The 23,953-nt window shown below is 47.3% G+C and overlaps 1 protein-coding gene across 6 annotated transcripts in view; it reads left to right on the forward strand.

Annotated features, from left to right (window-relative positions):
- Nucleotides 1-23,953, forward strand: part of USO1 (USO1 vesicle transport factor) — a 515,242-nt gene that overhangs the window by 119,165 nt on the left and 372,124 nt on the right. For all 6 annotated transcript variants that reach the window (XM_078676053.1, XM_078676052.1, XM_078676055.1 and 3 more), the window contains exon 6: nt 20,600-20,702. In XM_078676053.1, coding sequence (XP_078532179.1) covers nt 20,600-20,702 — 103 coding nt within the window. The remainder of the gene's footprint in view (nt 1-20,599; nt 20,703-23,953) is intronic.

The raw sequence follows: 23,953 nt of genomic DNA on the forward strand, positions 1-23,953 counted from the left end.
CTAAAAGTATATAGAGCAAAGATTCCACCTGTTTTATCCTATGCCACCGAATATATCCCAATAAAACAGTGGTCCTATATGGACCAAAAAGAAGGGAAAATACTAAAGAAAATTTTGAAGGTCTCTGATTCTACACCGGTGCAAGCGCTAAGACTTGAATTTTCAATTACTAGTTCCTATGCTACGGCAGTTGCTAACGTCATTAGGTGGGCTTATAATCTCCTCCACGCTAAAGAAAGATCACTACGATCCTTGTTAAAGACCGAGACTTTTGATCGAGACGCTTCAAATTTAATATTCTTCGGAAATATGACTGTGGCATTTCAATTAGCTAAGATCAGTACTGAAATTTTGTTAAACTGGTCACCTTCACAACTTAAACTTTTTTTTAAATGTTTTACTCCCAAACTGAGTTTCGAACTTGATCACACACATTGTAGTAAACTATCTTTGTACAAATCCTTCGCTGAGTCACTGGAGTACAAGCAAATACAGCCCTACCTAGGGTTTTCCCTCACACACGGCGCAAGGAGGGCAACTACAATGTTGCGTTTAGGAAATCTACCTGTGTTAACTGTTACATCCAGATGGACTTCAGGTGGATCCACACTATGTACTTTTTGTCAGGGGGGAAATCAGAACATAGAGCACCTCTTATTTATATGCCCAAATGCTAATGTAGTAACAGCCCGGTATAGATATCTGGATCCTATATATCGGAAATGTAGAATTCTAACTGCAAAAGAATTGTTACTTGTGTGCAAACAACCTCCCAATGAATTTGTCTGTTATAATTTCTATACATTTTTAAAATCTCTTATATTATTCTAACCTGTAATGAATCTGTTTTTATAATATTTGTGGTCCTCAGTTGAGTACCAAATCAAATAAAATCTTTTTGACTTTGAACAAAGTGAGGAAATATTCTTCAAAAAAATAAGTTACTTACCTATGGTAGCTGCCCTTCTGTTGGATACTGTAGGAAAGTGGGTTTCTGTTGCCAGATTTCTGATACACTTCGACTTGATGTGCCTTGGATACCTGCCATTCAAGTTCCCAGTGCCTGTGTTCTTTCCCAAAATGGTACCTTTGTACCCCCAATTGACACCTCTGGCCACATGTAAGTACCTTGTAAAAGGTACCATGGGTACCAAGGGCACTGTGACCAGGGAAGGCCTCTAAGGGCTGCAGCACACATTGTGCCACCCTTAGAGATCCTGTACCTTAACACACACACACTGCCATTGCAGTCTGCGTGTTTTGGTGCTGACAAAAGTGAACAGTCGACATGGCACACATACCTGTTTGCTATGCCTGCATCCCACTGCCTATGGTATAGGTAAGACACCCCTCTAGCTGGATGCACTATATTACTGGTGCATGATCACTGTACCACTACAGTGTCTAAGCCTATTCTTAGACATTGTAAGTGCAGTAGAGCCACAAAGAATATATGGTTCTCGGAGTTTGTCATTACAAACTCCACAGCACCATAATGGCTTTACTAAATTCTGGGAACATAAGTAGCAAACTTCTCGGCACAATAACCCCACACTGCTGCCAGTGTGGGATTTATTATAACATGCACTCAGAGGGCATCTTAGAGATGCCCCCTGAAAAATGACCAGCCTCTGATGGGTTCCCTGGCTGGTAAACACCAGCCTGTCACCACAAAAAAATGTTTCTAGATCCCTGGAATGGGAGACTAGCACCCTGGGCCCAGAAACAAAGACTTTCCTGGGCGGAGGTGCTCACACCTGCCCCTTGGTCAGGAAGACATATCTGTGCCAGGGGAGCTTCAAATGCCTTGCTGCCTTTGTAACACGACCCCAGCCTCTCCTGCTATCAGGAGCAGGCCCCATTCCAGTCTCACCCCCTTTTCAGCTGGAGTACAGGTGGGACAATTTTAGAACAACCCCGTAGGTGTGCCCACCTCTGCCAACCCCACCCCTCAGGTGTGGAGGCGAGGTGAAGCCCACTCTTTAGTGCCCGTCATCTTGCAGATGGCAGACACTCTCTGTTAGAAATGGGATTTCCGGTTGGCTAGGGCTTGCGCCCAAGTCAAGCAGAGACCTCCACTCTAGTCAGTACAAGGGAGTTACACACTGAAAATAACTCCTTCTCACTCCCTTGGTAGCTTGGCACGAGCAGTGAGGCTTATTCCAGAGGCAATGTGTAAAGCGTGTGCGCAACACACACACACAGCAGCAACACACTAGGCACACCACAGAAGAAACTGCACACAAGGTTATATATGAAAATAGCCTCTGTATTATCCAAAACATATTAGAATAGTAATCACACAATATATACTGTACAACGGGCACTAGGCAATATTTACAGGGGATTATATACACATGACTGGGCTAATTGGGCCACTGTCAGGACCATCACAAAGCACAAATAGTAAATGTAGACCACAACCAGTAACCACTGGCAAAACACTGTACTTTATATCCAGCAACATAAATCATATTATGCACTCAGCATCACATTAGGCGTAAAACACCATATGCGCCAACCTCCTAAGCATAGACTTATTAGGCAATAATATCCTCACCAGCATAAACATATCATGCAATAATATCCTCACCAGCATAAACACATTATGCAATAACTTCATAAGCAGAAATCACATTACAGGCATAAATCAGGGTGCATAAATCACATTTATCATAGGCATCATATAAATCACCTTGGGGCCTGGCGCCCTATCTACCCAACACTGACCCCCTGGCCAACTGGCCTTTTCAGAGGGCTCAAATGCTGTATGTCTCAAATGTCAGGGCGGCTGCCACTGCAGCAGATTTAAAAGTGTGCAATTGCGCTGGCACCACTGTACCTCCTGGGTCCCCACAGGGACCCCTAGCAATGAACTGGCCTAAACGTTGCAGTTGTCGCTAATGGCAGTGCAGCTGTGTAGAAAAAAAGTTGGGCACTGGCACTCACTGTGCCCTTTGGGCCCCCACTTGGTCTTCACCAACAAATATGCCAATCGTTGCAGCTGCCCGCTTTGGTGAGGCGCAGCTGGGGAACATAAGGGGCACTGGCACTCTGGGGATCCACTCTGGGACTCTCACCACAAGAATTGCCCCCAACGTTGCAGTTGCCCGCTACGGCGGCCAACTGAGAACAATAAATCAGGCACGGGCACTTCGGTGCCCTCTGGACCCTCACTGGACCCTCACTGGGGCCCTTAAAACAAATATGGCCAACGTTGCAGCTGCCCGCTACGGCGGTGCAGCTGTGAGGAAATCAAAGAGGCACTTGCAGCGCCTCTGGAGCTCCGCTCTGTGGCTTCGCTCTGGGGCTCTCTAAACGAAATGTCCCCCAACGTTGCGGGACCGCTTAGGCACCGGCACGGTGCAACCTCGGCCCCCACTCACCGGCTCTGCAGGCTCTTCTCCTGTCTGCGGCGGGGAAGTGCGAGGCTCCTCCTCCTTCCTGCTGCCAGTCGCAGAGAAGACGGCTGGGCAGGGAGAGCCCTCGGGACTCCGGTCGGGCTTCTCTTTGCTGATCGCCAGTGCGGGGTGGGCTCCCACTTGGCTTCTACTACACATGGGACTCCCACCAGCTCACGGAAGCCCCGCTCAGGCCACAATACTTCCACCTCACCTCCGACTTCTGAGGGCGAGGCCCCGCCCACAGTCAGGCAGCAGTCTCCTGGCTTCCGGGTCGCCTGTCTCGGGTCGCGGTGGTGATTCTTTTCTCCTTCGTGAAGTGCGGGGTGGGCTCCCGCTGTACAGCACTCCACAACGCGGGGTGGGCACCAGCCAAACAGCATAAAGGCGGGGTGGGCACCTGCCGAAGGTCCTCCAAATGCGGGCTAGGCACCCGCTGTAATTAAGCACCAAAATGCGGTGTGGGCACCCGCTTTCCTGGCATCATTGAGGGGGAATCCCAACGTCTGGATTTCCTCCAAATAAATCGCAGCTCAGTGCTGCAAGTCACACGTGCTCCTCTCTCCTGGTAATTTAAATATAGCGCTCACAAGGCGCTAGTGGTCAAAAGTCCAGCGGGCAAAGGCTGGGCCCAAGCAGGCCAGCACACAAGGCCATCCAGCAGGGAGGCAGTCCCTCGTGGTGGTTCCTCCTGGAGCCCAGCAGCAGCAACAGGCCCCCTCCGCACAGGAACAGCACACGTTCATGGGGTCACAGCCTCTATATTTATATGGCACATTTGCTTTGTCTGCCATGGCACAGGGCTTGGAGAAACCAGCAAAAACTGGTTCAGGGGGAATCAGAGCACCCTGTTTACCCAGGCTCCTCTTCCGCTTTGTCAGGTGGGGACTTGTCATCAGACACACCACAGGGGGGTGGAGCCAGCATTGTACAGGCCAGGCACAATCCTATTCATGGTCAGGGGACTACTCCTCCCACTACACCAAATGCAGATGTCCTATTCGGCCTAGTGCTGACTCACTCTGCCCCTCCTGGAGCCACACACACACTTCACCAGCCCCTGTCACTCAAAAGCCAGACATGCAATTCACATCAGGCAGGCAGAGACATAGCAAACAGAAAGGCCAACTTCTAAAAGTGGCATTTCTAAAATGGTTATAATAAATCTGCGCACACTATTGCGCAGCATTTCTTATTACCATTCCAAATATACCAAATTTGACCACGCTGCACCTCTCATATCAGGAATTACCACTGAAACACTTATCAGGGAATCCTCAATGCATTCCTATGGGAGGGCAGCCCCACATTAGTGAAAAGCCAAAAAGGCTGTTTGTCACTATCAGAACATGTCACTACAAGGACATGTCACACATTTAAGGTACATGTCCTATCTTTTACCTACAATGCACCCTGCTAGCTAGGGCCTACCTAAGGGGTGACTGACATGTAGTAAAAGGGGGGTCACTGATATGGCACACACTTTAGGTGACACGTCACAGCAGCAGTAACACTGCGCGCACAGGCCCTGCCATGGCAGAGGCCTGGGATAGGTTTGAAAGGCTACTTTTGGTGGGTGGTGCAATCAGCGGTGCACGCCCACCAGTAGCATTGTAATTCACCAGCCCTGAGTATGTGAGATACCACTTTACTACGGACTAACAGGTAAATTAAATAGGCCAAACGGGTGTAGACCAATCTTACAATTTTTATCACAGAGAACACACGCACTTTACACTGAACAGTAGTGATCAAGTGCCCAGAGTCCTAAAACCACCAACACCATGTCAGAAAAAAAGCTAGGAGAAAGGCAAAAAGTTTAGGGATGACCTTGCCAAAAGGGCCAAGTCCACCACTCTCCAATCATGGTTAGGGATTGTGCCCACTCCCCCAAGCGGGGTGAGCACACCAAGGGTGTAGTCACCCTAAGGTCGGTAGCCCATTGGCTACTAAACTCGAGACCCCGAAAACGCCCCCCTAAATACAGTATTTAGGGGGCTGCCCTGGACCCAGAAAGCAGAATCCCGCAACCTATGAAGAAGGATTAAAGAAGACGCCCAGCAGAGGAGACTGCAGAGAAGAACTTACTTGGCCCCAGCCTTACCAGCCCTTCTGCAGTTTCCAGAGACCCTGTGCCAAACATCGCCTTGTCTTGCAGCCAGTGACCCCCAGAACCCCTGGGAGGACTGACTACCTCCAACAAAGACCAGATCTCCTGTGAACAGCAGCTCTGTTAAAAAGAAACACCAAAGAAAGACTCCAAGCCTAATGAAGACCAAGAAACCCGACGCCTGGAACCACCAATGCACCGAGTGGCCCACCAGTCTTGCGAAGTCCCCCAGAACCCCAGAGTCTGAGTCCACCGTTGGTTGACCCCTTCAGGAATCCCTGAAATCGCCTGCACGGAGGCCCCCCCAACCACGAGTGTACCGGTTAGTAGAAATCCAACCTCAAATAGCACCCTTGAATCCGTCCGCAATGGGCCCTGCAGAAGAGGACCTGAGGTGCACCTACATCCCCGATCCCTCCAACTTACCTGCCCATTTGTTGGTTCCTCCCAGAAGACTTCCTGGACCAAGCCTGCAGCCAAAACCTGAAACTGGCAACCCCATTGAAAACAACCGGGCACCCAACGCCAAATCAGCACCCTGTGCCACTGTGGGTGCACCTTGTCTGCTGAATCGGATCCCCCTTTGCCCTGAGCTAAACCCTAGGAGCTTTGCTGCCACATTCAAGTGGTGTGCCCATGAGCAGCCACCACCCGGAGGCCCCCAATCCCCCATTGGATAACATTGGGCCTCGGCACTCTGCACCCGTCTGTCCTAGTGCCGCTTAGAGTGCTCTTTGTCCATGGGAGAACCCTGATTCTAACCCCAAAAACTCGGCTCCCAAGAACGATTACTCAACTTCGGGGGTTGTGGAATTTAATAAAATATCTACTTGTCTAAGGGGCAGGTTGCTTCATAGATCTACTTGTCCTGTAACACAATGCACTTGTCCCTTTGGTGCCATTTAGTGTGGCAACAAATTATGGCAGCAATCTCATTATATAAGAGCTCTGATATAGCCCCTCTGATTATGCCATGGCTCATACCATAGTAGTGTTTGAATACTTGCAATCTCCTTATGTTGCCATGTTTCCGCTGATCTACATACTGAGGCTGAATTTAGTGGTAAGCAATAGTTCCAAGTTTAGAATGCCCTTTTTGAGTCTGTGCAAACCAGCTAACTTGCATGTTTTTTTTTTATATTTCTTTTTATTGATAATAAACATGAAACAAACATAACAATTGCATTGGGAATAAATCGACATCAATACAGAGTGCTAGGAGCATGGGACGTCTGGCAACAGGATAGAAGCAGTATATCGAAAGCTAGGGATCAAGGGGAGTCCAGGGCGCCAGAGTCAGTCCGCCTGGCCAGAGGAACACAAATATCTCCCCGATATACATTCCACTGTCCCCATATCTTTGTCCATTTCTCGGGGCAACCCCTCGCCACATAGACCGCCCGCTCCCTGAACATACACCAGTCGAGATCCTGGGACCATTTGGCATGTTGAGGCGGTTGAGCGGCCCCCCACAGCTGCGCTATGTTGCGTTTTGCGACCATGCAGGCCAGCGTGACCCATTGTTTCAAATACTGATTAAGGTCCGTGGGCTCCCAGATGTTTAAGAGACATCTACGCGCTTCCAAGCTCACTTCACAACCCAAAACAGTCCGCAGAACAGCATGTATGTCTCGCCAATAGGCCTGGACGTAATCACAATGCCACAAGATGTGGAGGAATGTAGCAACCTCCCCACAGCCCCTCTTGCATTCACCATTCGTGGTCCATCCCATCCTCACCAACCCAGGACCGGTCACCTAAGACCTATTCAAGATGTTCAACTGCAGCAAACGCAATCTCATTTGCACCGCCACAACCCTGGGGGAGGAAACCGCCTCAACCCAGTCCTCATCGTCCATCTCCAATCCATCCGCCGTCCAAGCCTCTCTGAGAGACCGCAGCGGATCACCCATGTGGTTAATCAACTTACGGTAGATCAGGGAGATTGTCTTAACAGGTAGATGCCCATCCAAGACACGATCCTCGAGGGGGGAGGCATCCGGAAGGGGGTCTCCCAACGGAACATGAGACAAGAGGGCATGCCTGACCTGCAAATAGCGAAAGTGTTCCTTAGCGTGTAGGGGGTGGCTCACCTGAAGTGCCTCAAAAGTCAATAGCTCCCCCCTCCCCCAGACATCTTTAATCTGACTAAGCCCAATCAACTCCCACTTGTCAAAACCTTTGGTGGTCCACAGATTACCCAATTTGGCAGAGTCAAAGAGAGGGGTCGCAAGGGTCAGCTTCCCCTCCCACCCCAGGTTCCTATTAGCTGCATGCCAGACTCTTATTGCGTGCAAAGTAGGACCCGTAAGGGAAAAACGCCCCGGCCGATTATATAAAGCTCAGAGAAAGTTTCGCCCGGGGGCTGGCTACGATCCATAGCATATCCAGGGTCTCCCGGAATACCGTAAACTATTTGATTGATGGCTGCCAACTGGGAAGCCCAATAATATTTCCGCAAATCGGGAAGACCAATACCGCCATCATACCAGGCGAGAGTGAGTTTAGTGTAAGCAATGCGGGACCTACCACCCCAAAGGAGGAGTCTCTGGAGTGTCTCAACCTCCCTAAAGTACTTGGCAGGCACCGGGTCCATAGCGTTTTGAAGAACGTAAAAAAAGCGCGGAAGAGCCAACATTTTAAAGAGTACCGATCTACCCAAAAGAGACAAGGGCAATGCCCGCCAACGCTCCACATCAGTGCGCAATCTAACCAAGGGCGGTAGCAGGTTTTTCGTATACCTCGCTTTGGCGTCTAGAGAAATATAGATACCCAGATACACAAAACCGGCGGTAGTCACCTGGAGCGGGCAGTTCTGCGGAACCACCGGTGGATCGCCAGACAACACCAACATCACCGACTTAGACCAATTAATAGCAAATCGCGAGAACTCACCGAACACTCTAAGAATATCAAGGAAGACATCAAGGGAGGAACGGGGCGTAGAGAGATAGAGAAGCACATCGTCAGCATATAGAGAGATCTTATCCTCCCACTCAGGGGACCACCGCAAGCCGCGTATCATCCTTTCCCACCTGATCCACGCCGCCAGGGGCTCCAGCGCCAATGCAAACAAAAGGGGCGAAAATGGACACCCCTACTGGGTCCCCCTCTCTAACTCGAAATCACCGGACCGACAATTGTTCAGTATCACTCGGGCCAGGGGAGCAGCATAGAGCAAACGTATCCATCCGATAAATTCGGGCCCGAAACCCAACTTTTCCAACACAGCAAAGAGATATGACCATTCAATCCGGTCAAAGGCCATGGTGGCATCAAGAGACACCAGGACCGCGGGATGCGACAGCGTGTGTGCTCTACCTATGACGCCATGCAAGCGTCTCAAATTGAGTGCGGTGTTACGGCGTGGCATAAAGCCCGACTGATCCGGGTGCACCAATGTAGAAACCACCTTAACTAATCTAATCGCAAGCAACTTGGCCAGTATCTTAGGCTCCGCGTTTAGTAAGGAGATAGGACGATAAGAGGAAGGGGAGGCACGGGGCTTACCTGGTTTGTGAATCACAACAATGTTGGCAATTCGCTGATCATAAGGGAGAACCCCGACCTCCTGGCTTTTAAGAAACATAGCTCTCAGATGTGGTGCTATTTTCTGAGCATTTAATTTATAGAGTTCAACGGGGATACCATTAGGGCCCGTCGGTTTCCCCGAATCAATACTCCTAATGGCTCCCCCGATTTCGTCGTCTGTGAGCGCGGAATCCATATATTTCCGGTCGTCTTCCGACAACGCCGGCATGATGATATCCCGAATCAGCTCAGCGTGCTCAAGACCATCATGCACATCCGACGAGGTATAGACGTTCTTATAATAGGAACCGAAGGAGTCCGCTATCAACTGTGGGTCTGTCAAAATCTCTGGACCATCACCCTCAGGCTCAGGGACCAACCGAGACGCGCAATCCCCCCGTTCTAGCCAAGCGATGAGCTTGCCGGCCCTATCCCCATGTTCGTAGATCCTACTCTGGACATCATTATGCTGCATCACCGCCGACTCTCTGGATAACCCATGATACTCGTCCTGTTGAAGACGCAGCTGATGTCGGATCTCAGCTGTCGCATCAGCCGCGGCCAGCCGTTCCAGACGAATAACCTCCGTTTCAGCCGCCGTAATGTCCGCCAAGCGCCTCTTCTTCTTACTAGCAATGAGAGACAGCGCCTCACCACGCAAGACCACTTTATAGGCTTCCCACAAAGTCTGGGCCGAATCCACCGTCCCCCGATTATGCTGAAAATAACGTTCGGAGGCACCATATAGTTCCTTCTTAATGACAGGGTCCCGAAGATGCCAGGCATTAATGGGTGCAATCCTGCCAACCATGGGCTGCCCCAGCTCCACTCGGACCCAGACCGGGGAATGATCAGATATACCCCTACCCAAGTGGCGCGCTTCCCGCACACTATCAGCCATCGCAGCTGGTAAGACAACGTGGTCAAGTCGTGACATGGAGCCATGAGCAGCCGAAAGATGAGTGTAACTCCTAAGTGTAGGATTCAAAAGGCGCCAGACATCGACCAGACCCAGAGAATCCAAAAACTCACATAGCCACTGACGTGCCGGGGGCAGCGTCCTCGGCGGGACACGATCAAGGTTGCCATCCAAAACAGTATTAAAGTCCCCACCCGGGAGCAAAAGGAAAACATTAGCAAGATCCCTAAAAGTGTCCGATTGCAGGGCAGGGGGAACATAGACAGAAAGGAAAGTCACTACTTTACCCCCTATTCTCCCAGACACCCCCACATATCTGCCCCTCTGATCAGACCACGTAGCCTGCACATCGAAGGGAAGGGCACTCCTCACCAATATCCCAACACCTCATGAGCCTGTCGTAAACCCGGCATGTGCAATTAATTTATAACCCCCTCTATGGAGCGCCATACAGCGATTGCCCACAAGGTGGGTTTCCTGGAGAAGTACTACATCCGGTGAGTGACGCCTGATAAACTAGCTGACCATGCCCCTCTTGATCTTGTCCCCCAAACCATTTACATTCCAACTCATCACCCGAATCCCGAATCCCGAGGAAGAGCCAGACATTCACCCAACTCCGTCACGCACGCGCACATCATTCAGCACCCAATGCAATGTGAAACGAAACTGAAAACAAAAGCCCACCAACAACCCGCCTCCCCAACTCAAAAGACCTCCCCCCTCCCTGCACCCCTGCATCAGGACTGCGCCCCAAACCCAACTCGCAGTGTGCCACCCAACAATGGTTACTAAAAGTAGGAAGAGTGTTTAGGAAGAGGAGGTGCCTGCCGTGCAGCCCGCAACCCGACCCCCAAACATAGCCATTTCAAGAGACAAACAATACAGTCCAAAACAGCTCTAATACAGTTTTAGAGAAAGGCCATTCCTCTCCCCCCCCCCCCCCCATGAAAACTAAATCAAGAAAAATCAAAAGAAAGGTCTCTCATTCTGGGCCTTGCCGAATGTCCACCGTGTCCGGCTGTTGCTCCCCGTGTCATCAGGTCTAACAGTGTCCAACCAGTCCGACGCCACCTCGGCCTTATCAAAAAACCAAGTTCGATCATCAGCTTCGACTCGCAACTTAGCAGGATACAACATAGAGTACTTGATCCCTTTGTCCCTCAACCTCCGCTTGACGTGGTGGAAGCTCTGGCGCATCTTCTGTACCGCTTGGGTGAAATCCGGGGAAAAGGACACTGTGACGTTTTCATACCGTAGTGGGCCGTCCGTCCGCGAGGCCTGCAGAATAGCATCTCGGTCCCGAAAGTTCAGCACCCTAGCAATCATGGGTCGAGGCTGTGCACCCACTTTTGGCGGCCCGCCTGGTACTCTATGAGCCCTTTCCACCGTGAAAAACTTGCTGAGGCCTTTAGGTTTCAGATGATTAAGAATCAGGTCCTCAACAAATAGGTCCGGCGTGCGCGATTCCGCATTCTCAGGAACACCCAAAATGCGGACGTTGTTTCGACGATTGCGAACCTCATAATCATCAAGGAGCCTTCTGGTTTCCTCCTGCGCCGCCTGAAGAGCTCGGACCTCTCTCTGTAGCTCAGCGGTATCATCAACCAGGCTCGAGGTTAGGATGTCGAGGGATTTCACTTTTTCGCTCGTCTTAGCGTGATCCGTGCGCAATAGGTTAAAGTCAATCTTAACCGAGTCAAGCTTATTATCCAGCGCGTCCATTCTAGTTGCCATAGAAGCCTCGATTCTGGTGACAACCTCCATTATGTCCTGTAAAGAAGGCTCGGCGCCGGCCCTCGGTGAGGTGGTTTCGGTAGCTGGTGGTTGCTTCTGGTCAGCCGGGGACCCCTTAGGAAGAGTCTATCTGTCCAATTTATTGGACTGGACGGATCTCTGAACTCTGCCACCCTTAACAGATGGTTTCTCCGAGTCCACTCTAGCTGCCATGATAAGCGACCTCCGGAGACCCAGGCAACGAGGCTATCGATGCGCCAGAATACACCCACGACTGTTCTGCACACGGGCACACAGCCCGGGGACCGAGTCACGAGCAGTCGTATCAGGCTGTGAGAGTCACCTCCGAAGCGCCTAGCCGCCAATAGTCAGTTCGAGGAGTGGGTCCAGCTGGGGTCACCACTTCCGGTAGGCCATGCCGCTGTTGTCGCATTAGGTCCCGGCAGCCAATGACACCAGAGTCCGCTGTATCGGCGACGGGAAGGCCCAAAATTTCGGACGACGATTTGAGGGGGTAGAAATGCACCCCTCGAGCCACAATTTCACCAGGACGCAGCAATACTATTCTCCCGTCGAATGCTGTCCTCGGGTATCAGGATATATAACAGGATAGACGAGCGAAGGAGCGGGTCTCACGGAGCTACACGATCACGCGGCCATCTTGGTCCCGTGCTAGGCTCCTCCTCCCTAACTTGCATGTTTTAAGGCTTTTCAGCAACTCTTCTCTAATCTGTTCCCATACTTAGTGTTGGAAATTTCCTCCTGAAAATGGCAGACATAAACCTTCTTCTAGAGTTGGGGAAAAAAAGTGGTTGAAGGGAGAGTGAACTTGCAAACACTCAGATTTTAGCATGAGCAAATCTACACATGCAAATATGCTCATGCTAAAATGCAGTTGATATATTTTCAAAGAGTGCTATTTTTTTTACCTACTTCTGTAAATTCTTGGGAATTCACGAAAGCCGTATAGGTGCATTTAATGCAAGGACATATACCATGGGTGCACTTTTGAGACTTTCTTTAATAGTTGGGCCCCTAATTTGTTCTGGCGTTGACTGTGAAGGTATCAACCCAGGCGGTAATGAACAGGACTTGCCCACGTAATGGTGATAGGACACAACAACCCACTTCCGTAGCAAAGACAGTTTTTTTATTAAACAAAATTCACAAAAAAACACAATAGCAATATTTTTTTTTTTTAAAGCATGTAAAACACGCGATACAATTGAGCAGTTAAATGAAATACAATGAGAAAAATAATACACAACAATCACAATTTCATAAAAACATAATGTTAATTCCTGAGTCAAACGTAAATAAATATGTTGTCGACGCGCGTTTCGGCGACCAGCGCCTTCTTCAAGACAAACAAACTCTCAGGTTCTTGCAAACTGGTACATGCACATAATATGTATTGTTGGCACGACTTCTCACCCTAGGGGAAAGGCTACGGCGTTTTCAATTGATGCGTGTTAATAATTCAGCATCAGTGGTTCATAAATGCGGACAAGGTGTTCTTTATGGATTATAAAGATCTCTTAGAAGAAAATGCTCTTGTGCAAAGCTTTGCTAGCGAAGGATGTAGGGTAAATGAAAACACGCTCTCCTGATTTACTTTTTTAAAAGAGGAATTACGTAATTATAAGACAAATATGCTTCGCCTCCACTGTTGCGAGCCGGCATAATTAATACGCTAGCTCTGGTTCACGTTGTCCGTTACTCCAGGCATATAAATTTCTTTTGGGGGATATTTTTCTGCCGATTCCTGCGTTGCTGGCTAGCGAGGAGAAACGCGCCAGAACTGCTAATAAAAAACGGATCAGCGTGTGGAGGCTTGCTAGTTCGATAATCGTATCCGGGTCACGGTCGACAACGGAGTATACAGGAAGCCAAGTTGACGGTGACCTTTTCAGTTGATTACAATTCGGTCTCTCTCTCTCTCTGTATTGTCTTGCTTCACTGTGAGTGACAGAATTCTGCTCTTTCACAAGGAGCATATCTGCACACAAAGTAGTTTTGTTCAGTGCCAGTTACTGGCAGTGTGTGGTTTTTGAGACCAAAAACAGCTTTTGCCAATGTTTGTTATAATGGTGAGAGCCTGGCAGCTTCCTAACCAATACGATTTTACAAAAACAGTGCCAAAACAAGTCACACATTGACAAAACTAAAAAGATGACCATCAATTTCAGATCTACTGGCTTTGCCAATGCTGGTTATACTTATATTCCATTATAAATATTTTTGGGAAATACTAGCATGCATCAACACATTACTAAATTTTGCTGCAAAGAAATTGTACCTACAATTTTACAGTGGTTTAGCAAAATGTTTTTTTTTTCCTGCTTTCATTTTTTAAATGTTTTTAACGGAAAAGGGTGTTGGTCCTACTACGGTCAGGAAGGACCTATAAAGCTTTATGAACACACAAAAACCTAACCTGTCATTCAATACTGCTGTTTAATCATTAAACAGACAGAGGCCTTTATCTGATTCAATTGGTCTTTCGTAATTTAATTACTTTTATTGAAATACCATTTTTTTTATCTTGATAAGACATTAAGACATGACTTTCAAAAAGACACACTACATCAACGAAGATTTTTTCTTGTGTACATACTGTGTTCAATGTTTAACATAAAACATACATTTTAAATACAAAATACAAACAGAATTAAATCATAACAAACCGAATTTAACCCCTTGAGTGCTGGCCATGTTCAACGGATGTCGCGTGCACTACCTCGGTAGTGCTGCGCACGTCCTTTGAACGTGGCGGCCCCGCCCGCGCAATAGAACGTTCCGCACCAGCGCGGACCGTTCAGCGCAGCGGAGGGGTTAATCATAATGAACCAGTCAAGATAATTTATACCACAACAGCCAATTGAGTAACAATGAATACACAATTTCTCACAAACACTGCAAAGGCTGTTGGACTACTGGGTAATTATTTAGACGTTTAGCGGGCATACATCATTTACAGTTCAATGCTCATTGTAGACAATTATCATTCATCAACGTATTTTTTTACGAACATATTATTTTTAAGCAAAGAGTCATCAATCTTGCTATCAAGCTTCTGCAAATATTTGCATCAAATCAGAGAGTATTCTGGGAGCATTGTACATAGCCTCATATTGCTAAACTTTGAAAACGTGTGTACACATTTTTATACTGGAACCACGGTCAGTAGTGCAGTCAGAGCTTATAACATTTACAAATGAACAAAGATATTACCTTAACTGCAGACAGTGCCCTTCCCTGATCCATAATGTGGTACTGCAGCTGGCAGCCAAAGGGTTTGTGCTGCAGGGGGTTGGGCATACTTGTCCCAAGGACAAAACACAGATGAAAGCTTGTTGCCCTTAACCCCAAACAATATGTCCTTGGCGTCGGGCTATAGGAATTCCACATCCTCGCACCTTTTAGCAGATAACCTGATTTTCTCCCTTATAACTTTTTCCACAGAAAAACAATCATTGCAGTCCTAAGTGTGGAGTTGAGAATTGTTTGAAAACCTAAAACTGTGTTTTGAGAAAAACAGACTTACTTACCTTTTATCCAGGAAATGTCCCAGTGTGATATCTAGGTATATCACACTGAGTAGAAAAAGTAATCTTGAAGAAAGTAATCAGACATAATCCAAAATTAATTACAACTGTATTCGCACATTTTTACAAATCTGTAAGAAAAGTCATTCTTCATACAGCTTGCTTTTTAACAATCTTTTTTGAAAAGTACATTCCTATCTACCTGTACCAAGCCCCGCTTGGTTCTATAAATAAAAATACAATAGAGAAATATTTTTTGATACAAACAATTGGTCGGAGTTCAGTCTTTGAGTGTGTGACGTCATTTCTTGCCTGAGTGTGTACAATAAATGCTTAACACTACCCTTTGGTAAAGCCTTACTGCTCGTCTACACTATCACAAATAGAGAGTAAGGTAATATCTACTTTTACCTCTGTAAGCCTTTGGGAGTCCACTGGACTCTGTTTGCACACTACCTTACTTTCTTATAGTATATAGAGAGCCAGCTTCCTACAGATACTCTATTCTCTATTCAACCACAGATTCCTCACCATCTCTCCTTCCTCTCTGTTCTGCGTGAAATTTACTTTTACTACGTTTGAAAAGGTTTCAGTTAACGCTCTACACACCGGGGACTATAGAATAGTATTGGACAGTTTGGTGTTTAACCAAATCTGTTCACTTTTGATTATCCAGTAACTTCATTATCTTAATAGTAAAATTGGCAAGGCAAAGCTTGAGTTCTAAGCCTCAATGGGCATGTGCTCTATGGTAAATGTAATATGATCTAGTACCACCATTACCTGGGAGATATGATCTTGCCTTTTGACAAGCAAAACACTACCAGAGGCTTGTTGTCCCCCGAGTCTCTATTTTTGTGTAAAGATCCAAATAAAAGTCAAGTGCTTGGAGAAAGTTGCATTTGACTTCTTTCTAGGCCTGTATGATTGAAAGGTGTACTGTCATCAGCCTCGGAATCATGACTAGATGCCTCATCTCATGCTCCCAAAGAAGACATTGTGGCTTGATCACTCATAATGATAAAAAAAAACACTGAATCCAAAATAACTTTTGACCCTTGGTGTAGGATAACTTACAGGCCCTTCTTGCGGCAATAGGTGGTTTGTTCACAACTCCCTCCTGAAAGGAAAGTACACAACATCAATATAGTAGTAGGGAGATGAAACTGAAAGAACAATTGTTGACCTCATTGGATCGTCCAGAGGTCATGGAAATCACTAAATAAGTGTTTTCTTTTGAGGGCAATTTCTTACGGCAGATTCCTCGCAGTTAAAATATCCTCAAGCGTTAGATTGGATTTGGAAGAATTAAACAGCAGTGTAGCTCCACATTAACTTCGTTCTCACCTGGATGTGACAACTGAGCGCCTATAAGTAACACCCCTTTCTGCCAGATTCCGTTCCTTATTTTCCTTGGCTTTGTATGTAGATCCAGAGCTCTCCATCTTTTTCTTCGTCCGGTGACAAGTGTTTTTAAAAAATCAAAATTCTTTTGAGTGTGCAAGGGAAATCTGTCCCGTCTTAAAAAGTATATTATCTGACTGGTGGGTCCTTTGGATTGCTCAACAAAGATATGCTTTGATATTCCTTATCGACTTACTGCATCTTCCACCCATATCTTATCGTCTTTCGGAGGAGCACCTCTCCCTCTTGCTCCAAGACTTACACCTCTTTTGGCCGAAGAAGCCGGAGAGAGTGTTCAGGCCTCGAAAGAAAGGACTGTTACTCTTGCTTTTTCCTCGTGCCAAAGAAGAACGGACCCCAATATTTAAATCCTACCCCTTGAATGCCTTCTTGCGGAAGAACAAATCCAAGATGCCCACGTTGGCCAAACATCTGTCAGCCCAAGATCCAGATTAATGGATGTTTTCTTTGGACCTGCAAGATACCTTAAGTTCATCTACCCATCATGCAGTCCCACATTTGCTACTTGCGGTTCAGTGTGGGCCAGGAGTATAATCAGTTTGGGATGCACCCCTCTGGCCTCACCAGTTCCCCATGAGTGTTCACAAATGATGGCAATGGTCGCAGCACGCCTTCGGAGGTTGTACAATTCCAGTTTTCCCCTATGTCGACACATAGCTGTTGAAGGTGGGCTTGCCGCAGTCAGTCATAGACCAAATCCAGGCAACAGCAAACTTTCTGATTTCAATAGGTTTCACCATCAACGTGCTGAAGTCACAACCTACTTTGCAAAAAGATCCCTCTTATCGGGCCATTTTAGAGATGGTGCTTCTTATTGCCATCCCTCAGCCTCTACGAATCTAGGACATTCGGGCTATGATCCTAATGTTTCAACCTCGCTACTGTATCTCAATGAGTATATCTAAGGCTTCTTGATCTGTTAGACTCCAGCATCTTTCTCGTCGACTATGCCAGGTGGCATAAAGGGGATGTGCAGTGGAATCTGAAGTCTCAGTGGGCCAGCATTAGGGGAACGTGTCAGATTTCACCAAGGTTTTGGAGAAGACTGCAAGGTACCTGCAGTGGTTGCTGCACAAATACAGTTGTACCAGCAATAGACCCAGACAGAGCGGACAATGCTGACTGTGCGTCTTTGCTGGGTTGGGGAGGCCATCTGTAAGAGGTGGAGACCATGGACTTTGGTCTTTGGTTGGACCTGGCACACAAAGCCTTCCACCTCTTCATCAAAGAGATTTTGGTTCAAGTTCTCACAGGCAACACCACTGCCGTGTCGTACCATTTCAAGTGGGGTAGGGTGGGGTCCTGGGTCCTCTGCAAAATATGCTCCATCTCTGGGCCTGGCTTGAGCGTCTGGGCATTTCCCTGGGCATTAACCATCTGGTGGCATCTTTATACACCATGTGGAAAAACTCACCCAGCTGCACCCATTGGATCACAAATGGTGGTTCCCTCCCCAGGTCACAGGGCATCGTGTAGCAATGGTGTGTGTCCAGGTTAGATCTTTTCCAAAGTCGCAAAAGTTTTGTGCACTGGAGTTTCCAAGAAGGGGCTCTCACTCTGATATGCATTTCAAATGTAGTGGTGCACGGGACTCCTGTACTCCTTTTTGCCACTGCCCTCTCCTGTCCTGAATTCTGAAGAAGATCAGAAGCTACCAGGCCAAAGTCATCCTAGTGGTTCGGGATTGGGCAAGGAGAGTTTGGCACTGGGAACTTCTGGGCATGACCATCTGTGTCTGATCAGTCTACAACTTCTGGTTGATTTCCTGTTACAGCAGCAGGGTTGGGTGTTGCATTGGAATCTGAGCAGTCTTCACCTCTATGCATGGAGAGTGAGAGGTGGCAGTTGACTGTTTGTTCTTCCTTCCAAAGTTGTGGATGTCATCCTTGCTGCCAGACATCCCACTACAAAGTCCATCTACACCGGAAGCTGGGAAAAATGTGTAGTCTTGTGTCGCACCCACAGTATGAACGCCTTACAGCCCAAACTGTTGAATGTCTTGTTGTGTGTTTTACGTCTGGTACCTTCATGCATGGAGTTTGAGACTGCATCTGACTGTGTTTGTTCTTCCTCCTGAAGTTCTGGATGTCATCTGTGCTACAATGCCCCTCTACGCCGTATGCTGGGACATTTGTGTGGGCTTGTGTGGTACCTGCAATATGAACCTGTTACAGTCCTAACTGTTGTATGCTTTATCTTTGTCGCAGCAAGAACTTTCAGTGGGCACCATAAAAGGTTATTTGTCTAATTGCCGTGATCTTCAGGCATCTCAGCGCAACTGCCTTACACTGCCTTTTATTCTGATAGAGTGGTTTGGAGGAGTAGGTCGTTTTTTTGGCAAAGATCATAACTTCTTATCACTTTGGGCAATCGATCACTCTCCCAATGTTCTTTGGCTCGCCTCACCCAGTGAAAGAGGATGAAAGGCTCCATTGGTTGGACTCCAAGACAGTCTTGAGCTTTTACATCACCAAAAACCTCAAGCAGGCAAATAGGTTTTTGTAGGGTTCTATGGGGCGAAGTAGGGCGAAGCCGTGCAGAAAAGGACTGTGTTGAAGTGGATAATCCTCTGCATTAAGACTAGCTACACTTTAGCCAAAAAGCAGCCTTCAGAAGGACTGAGAGCCCATTCCACCAGAGCCAAGGTTGCTGCCACTGGGTTGGCACATGGAGTTCCTGTTCCGGTTCTTGATATTGCTCAGGGAACGATGACAGCATCAGAAACACTACCTTTTTAACAGTGAGGTATGATAGGAACGCAACTAAGTCTGTTTAGTACGGCATGACCTTTTGGTCAGGCATTCCACAGACCCATGACTTGGGAGGCTCTGCTTGGGTTTGTATTCTCAAGAGCTGAATGTACAGTTAGAAGTATTTATCAGAAGAACAAGTTGCTTTCCTTTGTTAATGCGCTTTCTGGTGTATACGCGATCTAACCATAGATCCCTCAACTATAGAATATTCCTAGGTGCCAGACTGCATCTGGAAGATCATTTTCTTTTCACATTGAAAAGGCTAGATGTAATAGACCGGTTTGAAGTTGTATGTAATACATCTATCCTCTGACATTGTTTGCCAGTGGGCCTACGTGCATTGCTGAATAGCTCTTCAGGAGTTAACCATAGGTAAATGTAAAATCCAAGTAATCTAAATGCCTTCCACTTAAATGATGCAGGGATTAGACCAGTGCTTAATTGGAGCCAGTGGTTGCCGGTGGGCGGAACTAGCACTTATTTCTGGGCACTGCCACTTATTTCTGGGTGCCACCACTTATTTCCAGCATCAGATATTTTCAGGGCGCAAGAGCGGGAGAAACACCCATATCGGAAAGATAGAGGAAGATAAAGACTGCCAAACTGTAAGAAAGAGAAAACTGAAACACGCAAGAGCAAGCAAAAGGGAAAGGTGGTATCTGGAATGGATGAAAGACTACCAGCCTTGGTATTCAGCATGCCGACATTTAATTTCACCGGCAGCCAGCTTCTGAGCAGAGCTTCGGGCACCAGTGCTCTTTCTTTCACAAATTTATCACTGGATGAGACCAAATGTCTTTTTGCAAAGTTTCATTGTGCGAGTAGGTCACTTGAGAAAACATTTGTATCATGTTAATCACGCTACCTGCTGCCTGGCATTTGACGATTCTTGAAATAAATAGTTACATTTCCTATTGGTCCCATGGCCACAATTTAAAACTTTGGGGATCTTGAGCCCTGGATTTTTGTAAAGCACTCTGGCCACTTTTCTTTTCACCACTATGCCACTTTATAAGGGTATCCCCCATATAGAAATCGGGTGTGGTCCTACTTCAATTGGAACATAGGAAATAGCTTTGATATAATATTTGAAAAAGTTTGTTTAATATGACATATTTGTTCATGTTAAGCCTTTTAGCGCATTATTTGATTGTTTTATTCCCCCTTTCCCTCAGGAGTTTGATTTCCATGTACGGTGGCCAGGCGTTAAACTTCTCACTTCACTTCTGAAGCAACAAGGTTCTCCGGTGCAGCAGATTATTCTAGTCAGTCCGATGGGTAAGTGTTTAACCACTTGTGATGTTGCGTGAAGAACAACAGAAAACAGACACCGTGACTCTCAACAGCCATATGTTTTACAGTGACATTGTCTTTATAGTGATTCTAGCCTTTAATTATTATTTTTTGTTCATCGCCCATCACATCAGGCTAAATTTTATATATTTTACGCCTTACATTAATCCATCCATCAATTTTACATAACAAATCCAGACGAAAGTAAGGAGGTTATCCTATATCCTATTATAAAATCATTTTAATGAGGATCAGTTTGGTGAGAATATATTTGCTGTTAGTTTTAAAAAGGAGAGGACCATTGCCAGTCTTGCATTGCCCTTTTATTCATCTGGTGCGTCCTTCTCATCTTACTGTTTGTGTTCCCACCCTCCAGTGGGACCCTTTTCTCCCTTTCCCTCAAAAATCTGGTAGGATGCATGTCACAATCTGGCTTCGGTAACGTAGTTTGCCACTGATGTTTTTTTTGTAGCAGACTTTCATGCTTTTCATACAATGCTTTTGCAATCACTATTTGGTTAGCTCCTATGAGATTTCTTTTGTCAATGTCCCAAGATCTCTTCGACAAATGCATATCAAGGGGTCACATTACATTCTGCAGCTCTTAACTGATAGTTGCTTGACATTGGACTTTGGTTAGTGGGACGTGGAACCTGATATAGCGGTTTGCTAAGCATAGTTTGTGTCAATGGTTGAAGAGATGCTTTCTAAATACTACCTTTATCCTTAGAGTATTTATGGGTTCTTTCTGTCTCACACAGTGTGGCACAACTCCTTGGTCGATGCTAGATTTGCTACCAATGATAAAATCACTGTTTTCTGATGGATACATCTGCTTGTGGATTCCTCACCTTTTGAAGTTACCCTGCGCCAGCACTCCACAGAAACGGTTTCATAGCTCTCCCAAGTCGACGAGGATGTCGCAATAGCACGTCTCCGCTCACGACTCCATATGATGTCACTGGAGCCATAAGAAGATCTCGTTGGTGTGCTGACGTCCGTTCCCTTTTTTCCGCCCCATCAACGCTTAATGGTTTTTCTGGGACTCTCCATTTTTGTAGATTTACATTGTTTCAGTTTCAATAACTGTAGTATAGCAGTGCGATGGCTACAGAAAAGAAGTCCGGGTTCAAGCCTTGTAGGGAATGTGGGGATCATATGTCCATCACAGACCCCCATGAAGATTGTCTTTGGTGCCTGTCGAAGGATCATGACGTCGAAGGTTGTTCGTTTTTTCGAAGGATGAATCCGAAGGCACTAAAGGAGAGGGAGGCGAAGTTGTTCATGGCCCGGGCGAGATAGGAGAAGAGATATAAATAGAAGTCAACAACCCCACACACCTCGAGGTCGTTGAAGAAGCACAAAAAGAAGCGTTGTCATGGGTTCCGGCGTCGTTCTTCGAAAGGCAAGTCTTCAAGGTCGGCTTCTCCAGTTCAGCGGCATCATGGTAAAGATGTAATCTCGCCTTCTCCTTCTCCGGAAGTGCCTCTGGCCCATTCTCTGGAGCCAAGAGATTCGCCGACGCCCAGGGTGGTTTCTCCAGCACCTCCGGCATCACCTGCTCCAGCTCGGGTATTCCGGCGTCGCTGCCACAACCTACCTCATGCCCTCGGTCGGATCCAGACCAGACGGCTTCCGATCCATACCCACCTTGTCCAGGTGCGGATCCGTCGTATTTTCTAAATGTGATGTTTGGCATGTTTGCCAAAGCGGCTAACCTATATGGTGCACTGGCTGGCCCCGCGAGTCCGCGGTCTTATAATTTGGGCATCCCCCAGCACTATGCCCAGGCACCATTTGTGTCCTTCATGCCAATGACTCCGCATGGCATATCCTGGCGGCAAGATTCTTGACGCCGATCCCTCAAGTTTCTCCGGCGCCTTCTGGATTTGGGCCAACATTGTCCCAGCTTTGTGCAACACCAATGGCTGCTAATGAGGGACCCCCTTCGATGCAGGCTCCGATGTCACCGGTGCTGCTCATGGCAACACAAATTCCAAAAATGCGCTTCAGGAGGGAGGCTCAGAGGCTGCTGCAAGAAGAGGAGTTCCAGGGACAGCAGGCTGAGGAGGGGGAAATTCTTGGCTCAGTGGATGACTTTGAGGGTCTACAGGAGGCAAGTGGTTTGAACACTTCCCATAGTGGGAACTTTCTTCCCCTAAGACGCTACTTTCTCAGATGTGGCTCCGTATCACACTGTTATAAGGAAGGCAGCTGACCTTTTGGATCTGCATTTACCCATGACAGAGGTCCGGTCCAACATTCTGACTGAAGTTTTCACTCACCATCTTCAGTAGTAGAGGCTTTGCTCCCATTCAATGGGGCTTTGAAGGAGCTGATTTTGGAAGTGAGGCAAAAGCCTATGTCTGCCCTGGCAGTATCCTGAACTGTGGCAAGACGCTAAAAGGCTGCTCCTGGTGAACCAGCCTTTTTAACCTCTTACCTAGGCTTGGTGGTTTGGGCTTTGTTCGTCCAAACAGCCGGCAGGATCCTTCCCTTCCACCCTGGGGGATAGGCAATCCAAAAAGCTGGAGTAGTCAGCAAAAAAAAGTGTTCTCTTCATCAAGCATAGCCTTAAAATCTACAAACGCCACATGCTTGTTGGGAAGATAAATCCATGCTTTGAGGGACATATCCAAAGATGAGGCTCCTAAGCTGCCTGAAGATGTTTGAGGTCACTTTCTGGATGTGTTGACTGATACACAGGCTGCAGACCCTCAGGTGATCCAGTCGGATCTAAATACAGCAGACTCAGTTGCCAGGGTGATGGGCTCTTCGGTGGCTACCTGGAGGCACGCCTGGTTAAGAAGCTCTGGGTTTTCTCCAGTTCGGCAAGCCACTCTGCTTCATCTCACTTTCGATGGTTCCAGGCTCTTTGGGACAAAGGTGAATTCTGCTCTGCAATGTTTCAAGGATAGCAGGGCTACTGCGAGATCCTTAGGCCTGCAGTCCCAGCCTAGGGGTTATGGTTACAGAAGATTTTGTGGATTTGGGAAGGTGGCTTTTTTTAAGGTAGTCAGCAGCAGCAGAACCCCCTCTCTATACACAAAGTGTATAGAGAGAAGGTAGGAGGCCGTCTGCGGTGGGGGGTGCCCAACAGCAGTCCTTCTCCTCCTCTCCTGTTTCCCGCACTGGATCCGCAGGGAAGCAGCTCTAGATCCCCCATCTTGGAGCATGTTGGTCCTGTAGGAGGCCAGGTGTCCCGTTTTCTACAAAACTGGAAATCTGTTACATCA

The sequence above is a fragment of the Lissotriton helveticus genome, chromosome 2_1 (genome assembly GCF_964261635.1).
Source record: "Lissotriton helveticus chromosome 2_1, aLisHel1.1, whole genome shotgun sequence".
In the NCBI taxonomy this organism is placed as follows: Eukaryota; Metazoa; Chordata; class Amphibia; order Caudata; family Salamandridae; genus Lissotriton; species Lissotriton helveticus.